Consider the following 20,577-nt stretch of genomic DNA (forward strand, 5'->3'; position numbering starts at 1 on the left):
CATTGCCTTCTTTGGGATTGGAATGGAACTGACCTTTTCCAGTCCTGTGGCCACTGTTGAGTATCCAAATTTGCTGGCATATTGAGTGCAGCACTTTCACAGCATCATCTTTCAGGATTTGAAATAGCTCAACTGGAATTCCATCACCTCCACTAGCTTTGTTCGTAGTGATGCTTTCTAAGGCTCACTTGACTTCATATTCCAGGATATCTGGCTCTAGATGAGTCATCACACCATCGTGATTATCTGGGTCGTGAAGATTTTTTTTTGTACAGTTCTTCTGTGTATTCTTGCCATCTCTTCTTAATATCTTCTGCTTCTGTTAGGTCCATACCATTTCTGTCCTTTATCGAGCCCATCTTTGCATGAAATGTTCCCTTGGTATCTCTGATTTTCTTGAAGAGATCCCTAGTCTTTCCCATTCTGTTGTTTTCCTCTATTTCTTTGCATTGACCGTTGAAGAAGGCTTTCTTGTCTCTTCTTGCTATTCTTTGGAACTCTGCATTCAGATGTTTATATCTTTCCTTTTCTCCTTTGCTTTTCACTTCTCTTCTTTTCACAGCTATTTGTAAGGCCTCCCCAGACAGCCATTTTTCTTTTTTGGATTTCTTTTCCATGGGGATGGTCTTGATCCCTGTCTCCTGTACAATGTCACGAACCTCATTCCATAGTTCATCAGGCACTCTATCTATCATATCTAGGCCCTTAAATCTATTTCTCACTTCCACTGTATAATCATAAGGGATTTGATTTAGGTCATACCTGAATGGTCTAGTGGTTTTAAAACAATAGATAATGGCTATATATTCAAATGTTAATGCATGTATACCTACAATAAGGTTAGAAAGACTTTCAAAAAGGAATCTTTTTTTATATATTAATTCATCAAGTAGTAGAAATGCTTTAGTGTATCCCAGGCATTGTTAAATGTTCTAAGATAGTTTTTTAAAAGGCTGGATGCATGGTCTGTGTTTGTGGAGTGAATAATCTAGTGAGGGGAGTGGAGAATTTCCTTCCATGTCCCATTCTCTCTGAGCTGGATGGGGTTCAATGCACCATAGCTACATCCCTGCTTTGAAAAGATCTGGGTCTGTCTTGGGATATGGGGAGGAGGCCAAATCACAGAAATTGTAAACTCTGAAGGCTGCAGTGGTCCTGGTGCTAGTGAGGCCTCTGGGGAGCTCAGAGAAGAGGGTGCTCCATGGTACTATGTGATTCTTTACCACTGAGCCACCAGAGAAGCCCTAATAATGACACTCTAATACTAAAATCCTTAGCGTATCGCAGAGCTAGCACTAATCTTAAAAATGCTTCTTCTAGAGCATTTTTTATAACTGCCTATTAGGAGATTTCCCTTCATACTTTCATTCTTAAAGCTGTCAATATATTTATTTCTTTGGAATTTAATTTCCTGGCCAGTTTTCTTGACTCAGACTTGTCCAATAAATGGCTAAAACTTTAAGAGAGCTCACTGAAGGGTAAGATAATTTGTCCCTATGGATATCTTAGAAAAATCATAGACTTCACAGAATTCAGAATTTGAATCTTGCTATCCCAACCCCCTCATTTTAAATGTGAGGAAATAAAACTCTGGCGAAGTAAGACTTTCAGCCAGGTTTACAGATGTGGAGGGAGGCATAACCTGGACTAGACACACTGAAGTATCCTTATCCTGAAGGCAGGGGTCTTCTGGACAGATGGGAGATGGTGTGGATCTAAATAGCCTTATCCAAACTCTTCATGGCAGGCATGGTTCGGGAGCTTTATCCACATTAACTGTTTGAGTCATCACCATTGACTTACTTGGTATGTATTTTAATCAAAATCATCATTAACTAGATATGAAGAGAACTTTCTCAGTGTAAAGTGGTAGGGCCTGGATTTGAACCTGGGCAGTTGGGCTTGCAGGGTGGGCACTGGCCCCCAGCACCCCTTCTTCTGGCCTAGACAGCAGCTTGTGGAAGTCCCCTCAGCTTTTGCTGGGCCACTTCTGTTGTTGGGAGGCCTGGTCAGGCTCCATTATCAGCATCATTGCCTAAGTGACAGGAAGCAGAACCATCATTTCCCAAACTGCTTTGCCACTGTCAGAAATTCACTTGCAAAGAGTTGTTATAATTATCACATAGTTTTAAGGATTCCCAGGAGAGGTTGCCTTTTTTAATTTTTTAAAAAATTCTTTCTGTTCATAGTCTGAAATTTTTTTCCTTGTTTCTCACAGGACATGGAAGTTTCCTATCATTATAACTCCAGTTTAAGAAACTACTTCCTTTTTTTTTTTTAATGTAGTGGTGTGGCTGTTTTCCAGGTGGCTCAGTAGGTAAAGAATCTGCCTACCAATACAGGAGAAGTGGGTTCAATCCCTGTGTGAGGAAGATCCCCTGGAGAAGGGAATGGCGACCCACTCTAGTATTCTTGCCTGGAGAATTCCGTGGACAGAGGAGACTGGGAGGCTACAGTCCATGGAGTTGCAAAGAGTCGGACATGAAACTGAGCAACTAACACTTTCACTTGTATCATAAGCATCATCATATGATATTTCCCTTTCTCTCTGACTTACTCAGCATGACAATCTTTAGGTCCATCCATGGATAACCAACAAGGACCTACTGTATAGCAAAGGGAACTCTCCTCAATATTCTATAACAACATAACTGGGAAAAAAATTTGAAAAAAAGGTAGATCCATGCATATTTTTGGCTGAGCCTCTTTGTTGTACACTTGAAAGTAATAAAACATTGTTAATCAACTATACTCCAGTGTTAAGAAAACAAAGCAAAATGAACTAAAACTACTCACATCTGGGTACATTTAGAGGTTAGATAAACTTTTTATTTTTTTTTTCGTGAACACTAATGAGAAAATTTATTAAACACTTTATAAATTATAACATTTAAAAGTTCAGCAAAGCTCTAAACATTTATAATTTTTAATACTTATAACCCTTTAATTTTGAAAGTATAAAAAAAATTATTTGAAGAATCAGTAAGTAAACACTCTGAAAAAGGAAGAAAACAATATCAAGATTAAATTACAGATATTCACAGATTTTGTTCTTTTGCCTTCAAGAGCCAGCAAGTAATAATTTCTCATAAATAAGGTTATGCCTTTAAATGTCTTTGGTCCTATTCATTTCTTCCCATACCTACCCACACACATCACTTAAACCTTCTAATCTGTCTTAACTAGAAGATAACCGAGTGCACAGACTGCTTGAAATAAAGGCACACGAGAAGTGCCACAACTAAGTTAACACAATAAGAAGGAATCCAGGAAACTAGATGAACAGCATCTCCTCCTGCCACTATCGTCATCCAGTGAAAGATCATGAACACTTGAACTAGAGGAGCAGCGGGAGTGTGGGAGAGAATCCACAGGCCAGGCAACTGATTGCATCTGAGGGAACAAGGAGAAGGACAGAGTGCAAGAAAAGGTGGTGTTTCTTTGCAGAAGAAAAATTGCTGCGGAAAGGAGAATATGCTAGCTTAATTGGCTGAACATCACTTATGCTGCTGCTACTGCTGCTGCTAAGTCACTTCAGTCGTGTCCGACTCTGTGTGACCCCATAGACGGCAGCCCACCAGGCTCCCCCGTCCCTGGGATTCTCCAGGCAAGAGTACTGGAGTGGGGTGCCATTGCCTTCTTTGTTAAGAAAAAGTATCCTGTTTAGATGTGTATTTATCAATTCTTTATTATGGCATTGCTTATTTGTTGTTAATTTTTGTTAACATCACTTATAATTAACAACAAATAAGCAATGCCATAATAAAGAATTGATAAATACACATCTAAACAGGATACTTTTTCTTAACAAACTAACAAGTTGGTTAACACCCATTATTGGTGAGCATGTGGTGAACTTCCTTTCACACTGTTGAAAGGAAGGTAAATAACAGAACTTTTTAAGAGGAAAATTTTCAAAATTAAAAATATAAACACTTTTTGGCCCATCAATTCTAATTCTAGGAATTATTGATAATAATATGCTCCAAAACCAACCAACCAAGATAAATGCATACTAATGTTCATGATCAGTTATTCATAACAGTAAATAACTAAAAACAACTTTACATATTCATTCAGTGAGAATTATTTAAAGCCATCATGATATACCTTGTCAATGGACTCTTGCTAAGTTGCTAAGTCACGTCAGTCATTTCCGACTCTGTGCGACCCCATAGATGGCAACCCACCAGGCTCCCCCATCCCTGGGATTCTCCAGGCAAGAACACTGGAGTGGGTTGCCATTTCCTTCTCCAATGGATGAAAGTGAAAAGTGAAAGTGAAGTCGCTCAGTCGTGTCCGACTCTTAATGACCCCATTGACTGCAGCCTACCAGGCTCCTCCGCCCATGGGATTTTCCAGGCAAGAGTACTGGAGTGGGCAATGGACTCTGGCAGATGTTTAACAGAACATAGGAAGATTGGATTAAGTTAAGGGGGAAAAAAGCAAGGCTCCTATTTTTATATATTACCATTTGTGTGAATTTTTGAAAGTCCACATGTACACACATATGTACACACAGATATTGTTCTGGTATTGTCATAAATATTTTTCTGGTAGACAACGTGAGAAACTTAACAATGGCTATCCTGGAGGAAGACAAATGGTGGAGGAGCAGGAGGAAAGGGAGTAGTCCTCTCTCCACGGATGCGTCAGGAATACATCTTCAGATGCAGGGATCTCATGGAGCACCAGCTGAGAAGGGGCAGGAGTCCCTGACCACCCAAAAGGAATATACAGATCCACACAAAACCCCGTCTTCCCTGTTGATGCGGAAGCATGAGAGGACATGGGACTTGCTCAATAACACATGTGTACAACCTGGAAGTTTTGGGAAATTTTCCCTGTGTTGGGTAATCCTTTGACCCTTGAGAGAAGCGGCAGATAAATGCTCTTTCCTTCTGTCTGGAAGGCTGATCCTGAGATATAAATGTATCTGTAACCTCTTGGTGGGTCAAGTGTACGAAAAAGTCAAGCAATCAGTGACGCTTGATACCAAGCAAAAGTCAGCTTGATAATTGACGCTTCCTCCATTGCTGCTTCACTCTCATTTTCCCTCACTCCTGCTTCTCCTCGGTTATGTTTTCTAATATAATGGTAGCACATAGCCTTTACTTTCTGGGGGTTAAAGATAAGAGGGTTTACAGATATGAAACCTTGACCTATTATATTCATCTTCCCAACACCAGAGGAATTTGTTGAAAGATGAAACCAACATAGGTGGGTGAGGATATACTAATCCCAAAGAAAAGGAGCTGGGCTTACTGGATTATGTCAATGCTTGGCAATTCCAGACTCTTGTTTCATGAAACAAAACAATTTCTTACTGTCTAAGTCAAGTAAGTAATTGTATATGCTGTCAATTTCAACTGAAAGTATACTACCTATGTCTTGTTTAATATTTCAATCATTATTTGTGATTTCTTCCATTACTTTTAATTCCATTTAATTCCACAATGGGAAATAATTGTGGGATTAAACAAATATCTACCTTTTTTTCTTGGCTTCAAAACAAAAAAAAGCAATGTCTTTTCATAAGAAGAGGCTGGGGAAGGATACTTTCAATAATGGTTTTATTTTGTGTGTGCCAGTAATATATATTTAAGAATATAATTCTTACAAACAGAGCATTTATTTAAGAAGTCTTTCAACTATGGGTGTATCTTTAATAATTTCTAGGGATCAACCACCCTTCCTGAAAAGACTCCCTTGACGTGTTTAACAATCTGCAAACAACTCAATTAAGATAAACTGTTTTTAGATATACACATGCCCTTTAGTTCTTAATGTAGTTTATTATTAAGAGACTGAAAGTCTTTTAAGACATGAAATACAGGTTTCTTAAATTTTTTTTCCAGTAAATATTATACTTGATGCAGTTGGTATGTGAAAGATACAGTGTGTATATTCAGATGAGATACTCTCAGAATGAGCCTGTGTGTGTTACCAGGGTCCTGTTCTTACCTTCCAGTTTTACGGGAGCCCTATACAGTCCGTGTGGAGGACCAGAAAACCATGAGAGGCAATGTCGCGGTCTTCAAGTGCATTATCCCCTCCTCGGTGGAGGCTTACGTCACCGTGGTCTCGTGGGAGAAAGACACCGTGTCACTCATCTCAGGTAGGGCGTGGGCTTCCTCGGGGCAGGCAGGGCGCCAGGCTCTCCTGCGCACAGCTCGGTCTGGATAACGAATCGGCTCTCCATCTCTTCGTGCACTGTAATGAAGAATTTGTATGCTTTAAGTTGACGCTGCTTTAGATTAAACGTGATATTGGTGTTTTCTTTTGGTTTATATGGCTGGATTCATAGTGTCCAGTGAATTGACTGATGGATAGAAATTTGTTCCTTGCATTATGTGTATAGTCATTGAGTTACTTTTGGTTTCCAAGTTACCAAGGAAACATTTTGGTTTTATTTCTGCTCCCGGGAATAGAAATATAGGATTGTTGTTATCTGTGAGAAACCTCAGAACTGATATTCTTATATTCTGTGTAATCTGGAAAATGGAAATTCTGATTTTATGCTATTCTCAGCCTTTCAAGTGTCTTCAGAGTCATGTGGTATCTCTGGCCTCATAAAGATTTTTTTTGAGATATGTAGTCAGTGGCTGAAATACACACATACAGATAGGTAGGTAGATAGATATGTATATAAATAGCTTAATGGTTTACTTTTGGTATCTAGAAAAGATACCACTGAAATCTAGCTTCTAAGACATTGTTGTTCTTCTTTTCTCATGGTTTTTAAGGTGAGTTCTTGCTCCTTGCAACTTAATTGGAAAGCCCTGCAGAGCTTGGCTCAGTTTTCCTGTGTTGCACATCTTTGGATAATGCCTATTAGATGCTTTTGGAAAATCGTCGTGATGAGCATTGAATGTGGCGTAATGGGTTATAAATGGTTGGTTTTATTTACATGACCTTGTGCACACGTGCGTGAGTGAGTGCATGCCCACACACACATTCTAATGTCACTACTGAATACTACCAACTTTGTGTCAGTTTACACAGATATGAAACTGGAGCTAAACTCCCATGGTGAAAGAGCATTTGTATTACTTGTCTTATTGATTTGCTAGATAGTATAGGTTACTATTACAACAAGGACCATTAAAAAATCATTAAACTAGTACAAACTCCAAATCAAAAATTAAAATTTTCATCTTTATCGTGCATTACAGTGAACTCTAGGGGATAATTGATGTTTCTGGCTTTCTTTAATATCATCTTGTAGTGAATTTAAAGTCCCTCACACTTCACTGAACAATAAATTCCTTGCTAGTGTGTTTATTAATCAGAGTAATTTGTTAACTTACAGTATTGAAAAAAATACTGAGCTTAAGACTTAAATGTGATTGCAATAATCAGAATAGAGATTCACCTGTACAGTTTAATTTGCTAATTTTGATTCTTTAATGATTTTAACTGCTTTACTTTAGAGGTCATTTTAGTTTCTTGACCACAGACGGAGAAGCTTAATGACAAGTTAGTCTGGCTGAGCCCCAAATTGGAGTCAGGAACATTCAGATGTGCATGGCAGGGGTTTTTGGTTTCGGGGAAGGGGAGAAACTGGTGTGATGTGTGGAACCTCCCGCACTCGAGGGTCTAGGCTCATGGACTCCCTACCACCTTATAGCCACCATCAAATATGCAACCTCAGCGTCTGCCCTAGAAGAGGAAGAGAGCCAGGGAGAGTGACAACCTGCCTCTAAGTGCTTCTCCTTGGAGGTGACAGATGTCGCTTCTGTTACATTTATTTGATGAAGCAAGTCACATGGCCATGTCTGAATTTAATGGGGCATGTGCCTGAAAGAAGAGAACTGGAAATCTGGGTGAGAAATAGAAATACCTACCAGGAGGTTATGTATCTATATCTATGCTCAGTCACTAAGTCATGTCCAAATCTTTGCAACCCCATGGACTATAGCCTGCCAGGCTCCTCTGTCCATTGAATTTTCCAAGCAAGCATACTAGAATGGGTTGCCATTTCCTCCTCAAATCTGTGTCTATATCTATGTCTATATAAATATCTATATCTATTCATGTATTTCCCAGATACCTTTAATTAATGGTATGCTTTCATTCATGTTTCACCTTCTTGTAATCTATGTGAAGACACTTCTTTCTTCTGCCAACCTATGCCTAATGAAACTAAAAGGAGAGGAGTTTTATATGTGGTGAGGGAGGGGATGATGACATGCATTTAACTCCCAGTGCAGTGAGGTCAGGGGTGGGTCAGAGGGAGCTGGTGGGGCTGCCTTGAGACAGCTCAAAGCTGAGAGCAATCAGGAGAGGCTGAAGCAGCTGTGCAGGTGAGCCCTGTCCATCCACCATGGTGATGTTTGGGAGCCACTGCTCAGCCCCATGGGGCCAGAGGACCCCTAGGGGAAGCAGAGTAGCAAAGGTCTGCTGTTAACAGGTGAGTCTTGGGGCTCAAGGCCTGGGCTCTTGGGAAATCTTGGCCAATTTAAATGGGTATCTATTGTCCAGGCATTTCTTTCCAATGAAAAAGAAATTTAAGATGGGTATATTCCTATAAAAATAAACAAAATGGCTTCTATTGGCACAACATACTAATATTGCCCTTCATCTTGAGTAAATAAGGCTGAAAGAATAAGGCTGGGTTTAATCCTTTTAGGGTGAGTATACCAGCCAAGGTCTATCAGCATTTCCATGGGAGCGGCGTGATGTCATTGGCCATTCCTACCATGGTGTCACTCCTGGAGGGAGGCTTGGAAACCCACTCCAGTATTCTTGCCTGAAGAATCCCATGGACAGAGGAGCCTGGTGTGCTATGGTCCATGGGGTTGCAAAGAGTTGAACACGGCTGAAGCGACTTAGCAGATGTGCATGTACCATGGTGTCACTAGCTTCATGCACGTTAGGTCATGCACCGATTTCTTCCCAGGGCAGGTCTGAGGTGGCCCACATGTGGACTCAGGGATCAAGCTGCACCTTTTTGTTGTGTGAGTTCCTTATATCACTGATGTTAGGAATGTAAATGAGTTCATTTATATTTTGATCAGTCTTTGAAAGGAATTCAGTTATAGGCTGAATGTTTGCATCCTGACCCCCACTCCAAATTCATGTTGAAGTCCTCACCTGCTGAGATGGTGTTGGGAGGGGAGGCCTTTGGAAAGTGATTAGGGTTAGATGAGGTCCTGAGGGATTGGGTCCCCCCATGATGGGATTAATGACCTTGTAAGAGGAGAATGGAACTCTTTTGCAACACGTGAACACAGGGTGTGAAGGCTGTCTGCAGCCCAGAAACTGAGAAGGCCCTCACCAACCCCCAACCATGCCAGCACTCTAATCTCCAACTTCCCGTGTCCAGAACTGTCAAGAGTAAATGTCTGTTTTTGACATTTTGTGTATTTTGTTATAGCAGCAGAGCTGAGACAGGTGGCAAGAAGGAATCTCAATCTCCCCAGGGGAGGAAGGGCGCCTTATATCCAATGCTGCTGTATCCTCTGCTCTGTGGTCCACCTAGGCTCCTCACCTGAGCCACAGGACACCCCGTGGTTGACCTTGACCCTCAGACTCTGGCACAGTGGAAGATGAAAGTGAAAGTGTTAGTCACTCATTTGTGTCCGACCCTGTGGACTGTAATCCACCAGGTTCCTCTGTCCATAGGATTCTCCAGGCAAGAAGCGGTTGCCATGCCCTTCTCCAGGGGATCTTCCTGACCCCGGGTTGGAACCCGGGTCTCCCGCATTGCAGGTAGATTCTTTACCATCTGAGCCACCAGGGAAGACCCCAAAAGCATGCACCCAAAATGGGGCTCAAACCCAGGACCCCGATGAGAGGCTAGCAGTTGTGTGAAGAGAAAACATCTCAGCCACACACCTTGCACGTAGTGTCCTCTTTTGATACGATGGTTCTTGTCTTACTGCCTTTTGAAATAAGCCAGGAAAAAGCAAGCGTGATGAGGTCTGAAGGCATTTTTAAAGCACCCTTATCACTTTCATCCTCTAAGCAAAAATGAGAGCCTTTGACTATCAGATATGAATGCAGCCCAATAAAAATGTAGTACTCTGAGGAGGGATGGGCTTCAGGGGGTATTGTTGATATGAAGATGGATATGTAGGATCCTGCTGGAGAAGGACAATATCCATAACTCTGTGTGCAGGTTTCACTCAATAGCCTGTTGTGAATTTCTTCCTGGCTAGGGAGGCTGGCAGTCAGACAGCCCAGCACTCCACGTCTGTTTCCTCTGATAAAATTCTGAAAATCTCACTGGAGGTTTAGCCACATTAACATCAAAGACACAGCCCAAGGGTAACCGGATTTGGAAAATTGAAAAAGCAAACATGTTACCATTCCCCCATTCCTGGAGAATTTGCCTCCCTCTTTCACACTGGCCCGATATTTCCCATCTGAACACCTCTGTTAGTGATGGCTCAAGGAGAATTTCATCTCTGAGGATCAATGAGTTTATGTCCAAGGATGATTATCTTCTTCCTGTATTTAGAGTAAAAGTGAACAATTTTCTGCCCAGATTAAATATCAAAGGACGTCAGTCCAGCACTTCACATGAAAAACGTGTGTTGTGGGTTTTGGCTGCTGTCTTTGGGTCTGGTTGTCACAGATAAGCCAGGGTTGTGCTTTAAGGAGCATCCCCTGCCTGAGTTTCCCCCCAGCCTCCCCACTGAGATGGCCTCAGCTTGTAGGAAGCTCAGGGGAGAGATTACTGTTCCGTGTGGCAGCTGAGAGCTGTAGCCCCTATATGGGCAAACATTACAAGAACATTTGAATCATTTTGCCTGGGGAAGCACGGAATGTTTCACAAAAGAAGTGATCATTTAAGACAGTCTTTGCATTTTAGTATGCAGAAAATAATTACATTGTATATATGAAGCCTGAAGGTTGTCTTAAGAACATTTCAGCAAACCTAAAACTAAAAGCAGATTTGATGTGATCTATTTTCATTTGGACTTTATTTTAGGCTTTCCGCCTGCAATGCAGGAGACCTGGGTTTGATCCCCGGGTTGAGAAGATCCCCCGGAGAAGGAAGGGAAAGGCTACCCACTCCAGTATTCTAGCCTGGAGAATTCCATAGACCGTTTAGTGCATGGGGTCACAAAGAGTCAGACACGACCGAGCGACTCACTTTTTTTTAGATGGAGAGAGGCACACAGCTGTTAGCGGCAGGAATAGTGATGTTGCAGTGGGCGGTGTGTTTGCCTGCTGTGTTCTGTGCCTGTCACACAGAGCTCTGCGAGCCTGTGGTCCCTCTTTCTAAGGCACTTACATTTTAATTTGACTTCTAGTCACCGGGCATTTTCAAGGCATTCTCTTAGATAGCTGCTCATGTTGCCATGGTGATGAGACCCAGTTCTGCCCTCAAGGTGCTTATAAGCAAAAGGAATCAGATCAACATCAAAGTGATATAAGGAGCAGACCTATAGTCATTTGAAAGCTTCGTCTTTGACTTTTAAGGTACCAGAGAGTTGCACAATTAAGAAGCATTTAACACTCATTAAAAGTAAATTTATATGGCCAAATGGAAACTGTAAGACAAATATCTTTTTATCTATTTATCCACCCATCCATCCATCTACCTATCTATTATCTATATTGATATTCAGCAAATGGGAGCCTTATTTCGAACACTGGAAATTATTCTTAGCACAAGAAGTATGCAGCAAACTGGAATTGAATGGGTGGCTGTTTTGTTCAGTCACTAAGTTGTGTCTGACTCTTCGACTCCATGGACCACAGCATGCCAGACTTCCCTGTCTTTCACTATTTCCCAGAGTTTGCTCAGATTCGGGTCCACTGAGTAGGTGATGCTCTCTAACCATCTCATCCTCTGCCATTCCCTTCTCTCTTTACCTTCAATCTTTCCCAGCATTAAAGTCTTTTCAAATGAATTGGTGCTTTACATCAGGTGGCCAAAGTATTGGAGTTTCAGCTTCACCATCAGTCCTTCCAGTGAATATTTAGGAATATTCAAAGAGTGGGGAGATGTAATATTTTCACTGTGCTATATTTTGGGGATCAGGCTAACTGAAAAATATATTCCACATGGAAGTTGACCAGAAGGGAGGGTCCTGTTCTCTTTCTTTTTTAAAAGCCATTAATTTTTTATAATTTTGCCTTTTAAGTCTGTTGCTCACTAAATTAGTTTTTGCATGTTATTCTACTGCCACCTGAAAGTAATTAAAACTCACGTTGTTTACAGATCTGGAGAAAGCTCGCATAACAGTGAGGCTGGAGGTCGTACTGATGATGGACACAAGCCTGGCTTTCCAAAAATGGCCCAGTAATGCGACCCCAAAAGACCCAGAGTAAACAGAGAGCCTTCTGATAGTCTTCATGAAGAAGACAAATCCCCACATTCAAAATTAGAAACTGCACCTTGTAGATCATAGCCTGAAACAAATAAAAAATATGTTTCTGACTTCTGAACCACTGAGACAGAGAGAGAGAGTGACTCATGGCGATAGGCATGTTAACATAATATTTAAATGAACAAAAACAGAAACAAGAAAGTTTGGTACCAAATTTAGCTCAGAGCATCTGTGGAGTATGTGTGTGTGAGGGTGTGTGTGTATGTGTGTGAGTAAGACCCCTGGTCTGCTATGATGGCATGAGCCATTAGGTCAGCCAACAGTACTCCTTGCTTTCCTACTCTGAGTGTTACCTGAAGAATGTAGCTTCTAATTGCAACTCTGACACATTCTCTGGGCAACACAGGGCAACTTTCTTCTGCTGCAGCTTCCTCATGGGATAAAGGTTGGTTTCACTGGTTCTCCTTACAATAGCAGAATACTAAAATTGCAAATTAAATAATCTCCTTCTGAGCCAACTACTGTCCAAGTTATTTTTCTTCATCTTAGATTTAATCTCATAGAATTTTAATTTGATGTGTGTGTCAAGGGTTCAGTTATTCACTGGGAAGACTCCCAAGACCCTGCAGCCAGGCCTTTTATGCTCACTGCTGAGGTTTTTCCCACCGTGAAAGGGTGCAGAGCACAATCAGCACAGGGAAAAGGCACCCGGGGAGAAATCAGAAGGAAACCAGGTGTGAGCTTCCAAGAGTTCGTTCTCCCTGGAGTCACAGGGAATGCACTTATTCCCCCAGCAAAGAGCAGTGATGGATATGAAATGCTGTCTATCGGGAAGCTCATTAAAGACTTGCTACCCACAGTTTTTACTGAGGGGCTCGTCACATAGGCATGTGCCTGGCATGTCCCCAGATTCCAGACTTCTAGGAGGAAAGCAGGTGTTCAGCATAAGCAGTATTTTTACATTTTAGGTATAGTGAGCCACTCTTATCCACTGTGGGACTAGTAACCCTTCTGGAATTCTCCAAGGGTAGCAGCCTCAGACCAGCTGTGTTAACTCTTCTCTGTACAATGCAGCTTCTTCAATGATGGTGCCTTGCCATTTTCTCTCATTTTCTCACTCATTCAACCATAACTTTTCAAATATGCCCAGTACCAAAGGCTGGAAAAAAACACATGAATAAGACATACTTTGAGGACTTTATCACCTCCTACCCATATTTCACAGCCTATAGATAGATCTCACCCGAAATTCTTTAATATCTCCAAGCACATTGACCCAGATTCCTTCCTGGCTCCACTTGAATGTCAATATAGTTTCATTTTATGTTCAGCTATTAGCGATCGCCTGCCTGTTCTCCTCTCTATCTGTGATTTTGGTTCTTCCTAGACTTGAGAAACAGATGGTAAACCTAGTCATTCAGATGTCATTTGGGCCCAAGTGCATTTTCTGGTCTCTTGCTCATTTGTGAAGTTTCATTTCAGCAAAATTGAAGATACTAACAGGATCATTCATGAAATATTATCAGGCAGTGATGACAATAAATAATACTGTTGATATTATCACTGCTAAGTCACTTCAACCGTGTCTGACTCTGTATGACCCTATAGACGGCAGCCCACCAGGCTCCCCCGTCCCTGGGATTCTCCAGGCAAGAACACTGCAGTGGGTTGCCATTTCCTTCTCCAATGTGTGAAAGTAAAAAGTGAAAGTGAAGTCGCTCAGTTGTGTCCGACTCTTTGAGACCCCATGGACTGCAGCCTACCAGGCTCCTCTGCCCATGGGATTTTCCAGGCAAGAGTACTGGAGTCGGGTGCCATTGCCTTCTCTGGATATTATCACTATCATCAAGTAAAATCAGATGTCATGAATCGAAATTTGTGTGGGCAATGTGCCATAGTATAAGAAAGCAGGATTCAAGATTTCCAAACATAGTTTTTGACTCAGAATAAGAAAAGTAAAAGTGAGGTCACTTCAGTCGTGTCCAACTCTTTGCGACCCCATGGACTATAGCCTGCCAGTCTCCTCTGTCCATGGGATTTTCCAGGCAACAGTACTGGAGTGGGTTGCCATTTCCTTCTCCAGGGGATCTTCCTGACCTAGGAATCGAACCTGGTTCTCCTGCATTGCAGGCAGATTCTTTACTGTCTGAGCCACCAAGAAATTCCTTCAGAATAAGAGGTCAGTGCGAAATCAAGACCGAGACCTGAGATAAACATGAATAATGCTGGGCTCTTAATGCTGCGTCCTCTTATGTACTGGGCAAGTCCAAGTGGAAGAAGGTCCCTCACTAGGTATGTTTGTGGCAGGAGCTCCAAGCAGAGGCACCATGCTTGTCTGCCCTTTCTGGTTTAACTTCCGGGCAGATGGGTCAGGACAGTAAAACTTCCAGCATCCCAGACTTCTTCCCTTCTCAGCATCCCCATCAGCAACAGAATCCTCCGGTTCAGATAGTTGCATCATGGTCTTCTCCCTCCCCCAGCCCGCTGAGCGTGGCTGACCATTCACAGCAATTAATTTTAACTACCCTTCACTGTCTCTCCAGATCTTTGGATATTTCTGTCAGTCTTTTCCGTGTTGTTGAAAGGGGCTTCTGAGCTTTTCCTAGTTCTTAAGCTGCCCACTCCCAGCCCCTTGTGGACCTACTCTCTAATGTTCAAAAAATAGTGTCTTTTACTACATTGTGTCTGAAACCAGCTCTCTCCAGTGACCTCTCCTACCTTAAACATTGGATTCATCATGGTTTCTTTTTTTTTTTTTCTGTTTGTTTCCGGTCTACTCCCCGACCAGTGCTGTGGTCATGACCCCCCTGACTTTTCTAGGCCTGTTTCCATCTGTTTTCTCCACTGTGGCCTCTGCCATCACCTCTTCAGTGATTACTGTATGTCTTGTGACACAGGTGCTCAGCTCCCCCAGTTTTAAAGAACACTTTCCTTTGCCAGCTTCCATACCATAATGAAGGATAGGGAAACCTGGTGTACTACAGTCCTCGGGGTCCCAAAGTCTTGGACACAAGCTAGCTACTGAACAACAACAACAATGCTTTCATTCAGTCATTTTCCCTGGAAAATTTGTTAAAAGAATAGCCTATACTCATTATTATTCCTAATCTGTAGTGATTTGGTCTATGCCCCTTACGTTCTACTGAAGCTTACCTTGTCAAGGTTCCTCAAGGCTTCCTAATATGTGTCTCTTGGTGCACATTCTCTCTGACCTCCTCCTCCACTGGCCGCCCCTCTGCACATCCATGGGGGACTTTCTCCTGTCTGTTTCTTCACTTTCTTTTTCCTTGAGTTCACATCTTTTCTTCCCTGCTCAGAAATGTGAATAGACTCCCAAACTCAGTGCTCACTACCTCCCTTTCTCAATCTTCACTTTCTCCATTTTTCATTTCATCCCTTTGCCAGACTTCATCCATCACTTCTGCAGATCCTGACTTTGGATCTGTCTTCTCTCTGGGGATTGATCAATTCCAATCTCTGCCTGCTCCCTTCCTGCCACTTCCAGCAGAAAATAACTAACATAGAACAAAACTTTCCCCCCCAACCATGAGTGAAATTGCCTTTACATTACTCTTTTATTTTGATAATAACTATTAGTTTCCAAACAGTCACTGCCTTGGTGGCTTAAAATAACAGGAATTCGCTCTGTCACAGTTTAGGGAGCCAGAAGTCCAAGGTCAAGGTGTCAGGAAGTCCGTGCTCTCTGAGAAATCTAGGGGAGCGGCTGTCCCATGGGTCTCCCCCAGGTTTGGTGCTTCCTGCTGTCCTTGGTGTTCCTTAGCTGTGGACACACACGCCAGTCTCTGTTTCTGTCATCACTTGGCTGTCTTCCTACATGTGCGACTCTGTGTCTCTTCTCTGTTTATAAGGACACCAGTTATGTTGAATTAAGGACCCACCTACTCCAGTATGACTGCTTTTTGAAAAATTCCATCTGCAAAGACCCTATTTCCAAATAAGGTTTCATTCTGAGCTCCCAGGAAGGGCATGAATTTGGGGAGAACAGTGTTTGACCCAAAACATTAATAAATCCTGTTAGTTTTTTTGACTCTCTCTCTCCTATTTTACATCTTTCTATTTCCTGCTTGACCCATAATAGACAACTGATAAATACTTATTGAAGAGGATCCTTAAACACATTTTTTTTAAAAAAGAAGGAAACAAAAATCAGAAAGCCTCAGCAGTATGGCAAGATGTGCCAGCACCCAGCAGTTCCTGGGCTGCCCCCAGCCCCGCCCCAGCCGAGTCAGAACGCCAGCTGGCAGCTGCCCACTTCCTCCCAGCTGCCTCTCCTTCAGCTCTGAGGAGCTCACACTCACAATCACGCTGGGCTGGGAGCCAGGATGAGACAGAATCAGAGTGGTCCTGGGCCAAGACACCAGGCCTTGAGGGAAACTGCTTGACTTGCATTTTCAGATCATGCTATGGACAGAATTGTGCCCTCACACCCAAATGCAAAAGTTCTAATCCCCACGTGTCTGTATCTGGAAATGGGGTCTGTAGATGGTAAGTAAGGTTGGATGAGGTGGTAAGCTTTGAGCCCTAATCCCTTAGGACTGTGGCTGTGTAAGAGAAGAGACCTATGAGTCCACAGTGAGAAAGCAAAAGATCCTACCAGACCCTGATCTTGCTGGGACCCTAGTCTTGGACTTCCAGCCTCCAAAATTATGAGAAATAGACATGTGCTGGTTAAGCCACTGAGTCTGTGGTGTTCTGTTAGGGCAGCCCAAGCCAACACAGATAATATACATATAAACTCAGTTTTTGAATTTAATTCTGCAATTCTTGAGCTCCATGTGTTACTGTACTCCCCTACTCAACTTTTTGGGTTGTGTGATACTGCATAGGGCTTCCCCTTTGGCTCAGTGGTAAAAAGTCTGCCTGCCAGCGCAGAAGACACAAGAGACATGGGTTCGATTCCTGAGTGGGGAAGATTCCCTGTAATAGGAAATGGCAACCCACTTCAGTATTCTTGCCTGAGAATTCCATGGACAAAGGAGCCTGGCAGTCTACAGTCTATGGGCTTGCAGTGAGTTGGACACGAGTGAGCATTCTTAGGATACTGTATAACATGTATGTGATACCATATTACACATATGAAGCAGTCTGATGATTCAGTGAGCACTCCTATTTTCAATGAATGATACAATTTTCATGTGCAGTGGATTATTTGACATCTCAGAGTCCCATGTTTCCCTTCTCTAAAAGAAATTGAGTCCTTTATTAGTAGAAAAATGAAGAATACAATGCCCCCTTATCCATAGGGGATACTATCCAAGACCTCCAGTGGATGCCTGAAACTGGAGCGTACCAAGCCCTATATATGCTGTATTTTTCCTATTCATAGCTACTTTTGGTGCAGTTTAACTGATAAATTGGCACAGTAAGAGAATATCTGAATTGCCAGTATCACTATTCTTGCTTTGGGGCCTTTATTAAGCAAAATAACGTTTATTAGAACCAAGAGGGTTCCTCAGTGACAGAGCAGTGTGTAGCTTACTCCATGTGGGTACGCCAGACAAAGGGGTGAGTCACATCCCATATGGGATGGAGCAGGTGGGGCAGAATTTCACCATGCTACTGAGAACAGTGCACAATTGAAACGTTATGAATTATTTATTTCTGAAATTTTCCACTTAATGTTTTTGGACTGCAGTTGATAGCCGGTATCTGAAACCTTAGAAAGCCAAACCGTGGATAAGTGGGGTTGATTCTAAACCTCCCAAATGACTAGCAGTTTGAAAACTTACATGCAATACAATCTTTCTTCTGTAAATACCCCAAGTTCCAAAGTCAGTTTCAAGGTAACTGTGGTTTCATTGGACGAACTCAGTAGTGAAACATCTACAACTAAGCCGTATTTGGACAGTGGCATTGACTGTGCTGTGTCCATGTGTCAGGAAGTAGAAAGAATATTCACAAAATATTTCAGGCTCTTTAGTTTCTGGAATACTGTGAGGATGCCTAGTATTGCCCATTCAGAATTGGGCTGTATAAAGATGGTGGTGAAGTTGTTAAAGAATCTGCCTGCCATTGCAGGAGATGTGGGTTCGCTCTCTGGGTCAGGAAGATCCCTTGGAGTAGGAAATGGCAGTATTCTTGCCTGGGAAGTCCCAGGGACAGAGGAACCTGGCGGGCTAGAGAGTCAGACAGGACTGAGCAACTGAGCACGCGCACTCACACACACACACACACACACACACACACACACAGATTGAAAATCCTCAGCATGCATTACTATGCAGGAGGGCATAGCTATGATGTTCTTTTCAGAGAAGCTGATAAGCATACACAGTAAATAAGGAAATATGAACTTCCTAACATCTCCCAGTAGGGCCACGTGCTCTTCCAGAGAAAGCTTCAGGCTTCTGTTCACCTTGCATTTTGCAGTCCGCATGAGGGCTTGAGTTTAAACTCAGAGAGACCAGGCTTTGAGTCACAATTTCACAGCTGTGAGAGCTTCATTAATTAATTGCCTCTCTGTGGAATTGAACATAGTGTTTTTATAAAGACTGGAAATGCCAGGAAGGGTGTTCCATGAATTATACATTTTTAGCCAGTTCTTGCTCTCTGGTTGTATACTCAGCTCTCTCATCAGAGGTTGCAAGATAGAGTCTGAAGCCATCAGCCATGTTCAGGTTCCAGATCCACCCTGGACCAAGCTGTGACCTTGGGTTTATCACACAGTCTTTCCATGTCTCAATTCCTCAGTCATAACATGGGAACAACAATAAAATGCTGTAACATTGCAATGATTTAATACATGTAACGTGCTTAGAACAGTGGTTGACATAAAATTTGGCATTATTACTGTTGTCATTATTATCTCTTGTCTATCTAAAGTGTTCCTGCTGCAGAAACTGGGTGGTCAGAACCCATGCCATAGTCCAAAACAAATAAGACGTTCCTTACATGGAGCTTGTTAGGGATGAGAACAGAAGTAATTCTGTTTAAGAAGAGTTGTTAAAATACAAGCCATCCTGAAGAAAAAGAAAAGTGAAAATGTTAGCTGCTCAGTGAGCTGTAGCCCTCCAGGCTCCTCTCTCTGTGGGGTTTCCCGGGCAAGAATACTGGAGTGGGGTGTCATTCCCTTCCCAACCCACTGATCAAATCCAGATCTCCTGCATTGCAGGCAGATTCTTCACCATCTGAGCCACCAGGAAATCCTGAAGAAGTTGTGGGTAAATGATCTGAAATCTTCCAAATTCAAAGCATTATAGCGCTACCTAGTAGTCACACTGCTGCTGCTACTGCTAAGTCGCTTCAGTCATGTCCGACTCTGTGCAACCCCATAGGCGGCAGCCCACTAGGCTCCTCTGTCCCTGGGATTCTCCAGGCAAGAACACTGGAGTGGGTTTCCATTTCCTTCTCCAATGCAGGAAAGTGAAAAGTGAAAGTGAAGTCGCTCAGTTGTGTCCGACTCCCAGCTACCCCATGGACTGCAGCCTTCCAGGTTCCTCCATCCATGGGATTTTCCAGGCAAGAGTACTGGAGTGGGGTGCCATTGCCTTCTCCAGTAGTCACATTGGATTTTATCAAAATAAACAACGTTTTATTAAATGTTTCCTTAAACAGAAATTTGATGACATAAAATGAGCAACAAACTAGAATGAAATGATCCTATTTTTTGCCTTAACCATCATAGATAAATCAGAATATATGCTTATAGGAAGGGTTTGGACTTAGATTAAAACATTTGGGTTATTAAATAGCTAACAATGTAACTCAGGTTCTATCTGATGACTTCACAACAACCTCATAGGTCAGTATTCTCATCAGCCCCCTTTATAGGTGAAGAAACCAAGGCACAAAAATTTCAGTAATCTGTACAAGATCCTATCTCGCAATTCTCTCTCTCTAAAAGATAGAGGTTTTGCATTAAAAGAAACCTTCTTTCAGTCCATAGTCCATAAATGCATAATAGTCAACACAAGTTGTCAACTGCCTGACACACAACTTTAGCAGCCTTAACTTGAGAGCAGGAACTTGTGTAAGCAAGTAAAACATGTTCAGATATGGTATGATCCAAACCAGGCTTAGCTTTCTGGACATTTAATCTAGTTAGAGCAGTACTCTTGCCTGGAGAGTCCCATGGACGGAGGAGCCTGGTAGGCTCCAGTCCATGGGGTCGCTAAGAGTCGGACATGACTGAGTGCCTTCACTTTCACTTTTCATTTTCATGCATTGGAGAAGGAAATGGCAACCCACTCCAGTGTTCTTGCCTGGAGAGTCCCAGGGACAGAGGAGCCTAGTGGGCTGCCGTCTATGGGGTCGCACAGAGTCGGACACG

General features: G+C 42.4%; 1 protein-coding gene across 1 annotated transcript in view; it reads left to right on the plus strand.

Annotated features, from left to right (window-relative positions):
- DSCAM (Down syndrome cell adhesion molecule) overlaps positions 1–20,577 on the plus strand; it is an 853,542-nt gene that overhangs the window by 178,526 nt on the left and 654,439 nt on the right. The window contains exon 4 of the mRNA XM_010835014.1: positions 5,972–6,118. Within this exon, the coding sequence (XP_010833316.1) occupies positions 5,972–6,118 (147 nt within the window). The remainder of the gene's footprint in view (positions 1–5,971; positions 6,119–20,577) is intronic.

The sequence above is a fragment of the Bison bison genome, unplaced genomic scaffold, assembly GCF_000754665.1.
Source record: "Bison bison bison isolate TAMUID 2011002044 unplaced genomic scaffold, Bison_UMD1.0 scf7180017864037, whole genome shotgun sequence".
Lineage (NCBI taxonomy): Eukaryota > Metazoa > Chordata > Mammalia > Artiodactyla > Bovidae > Bison > Bison bison.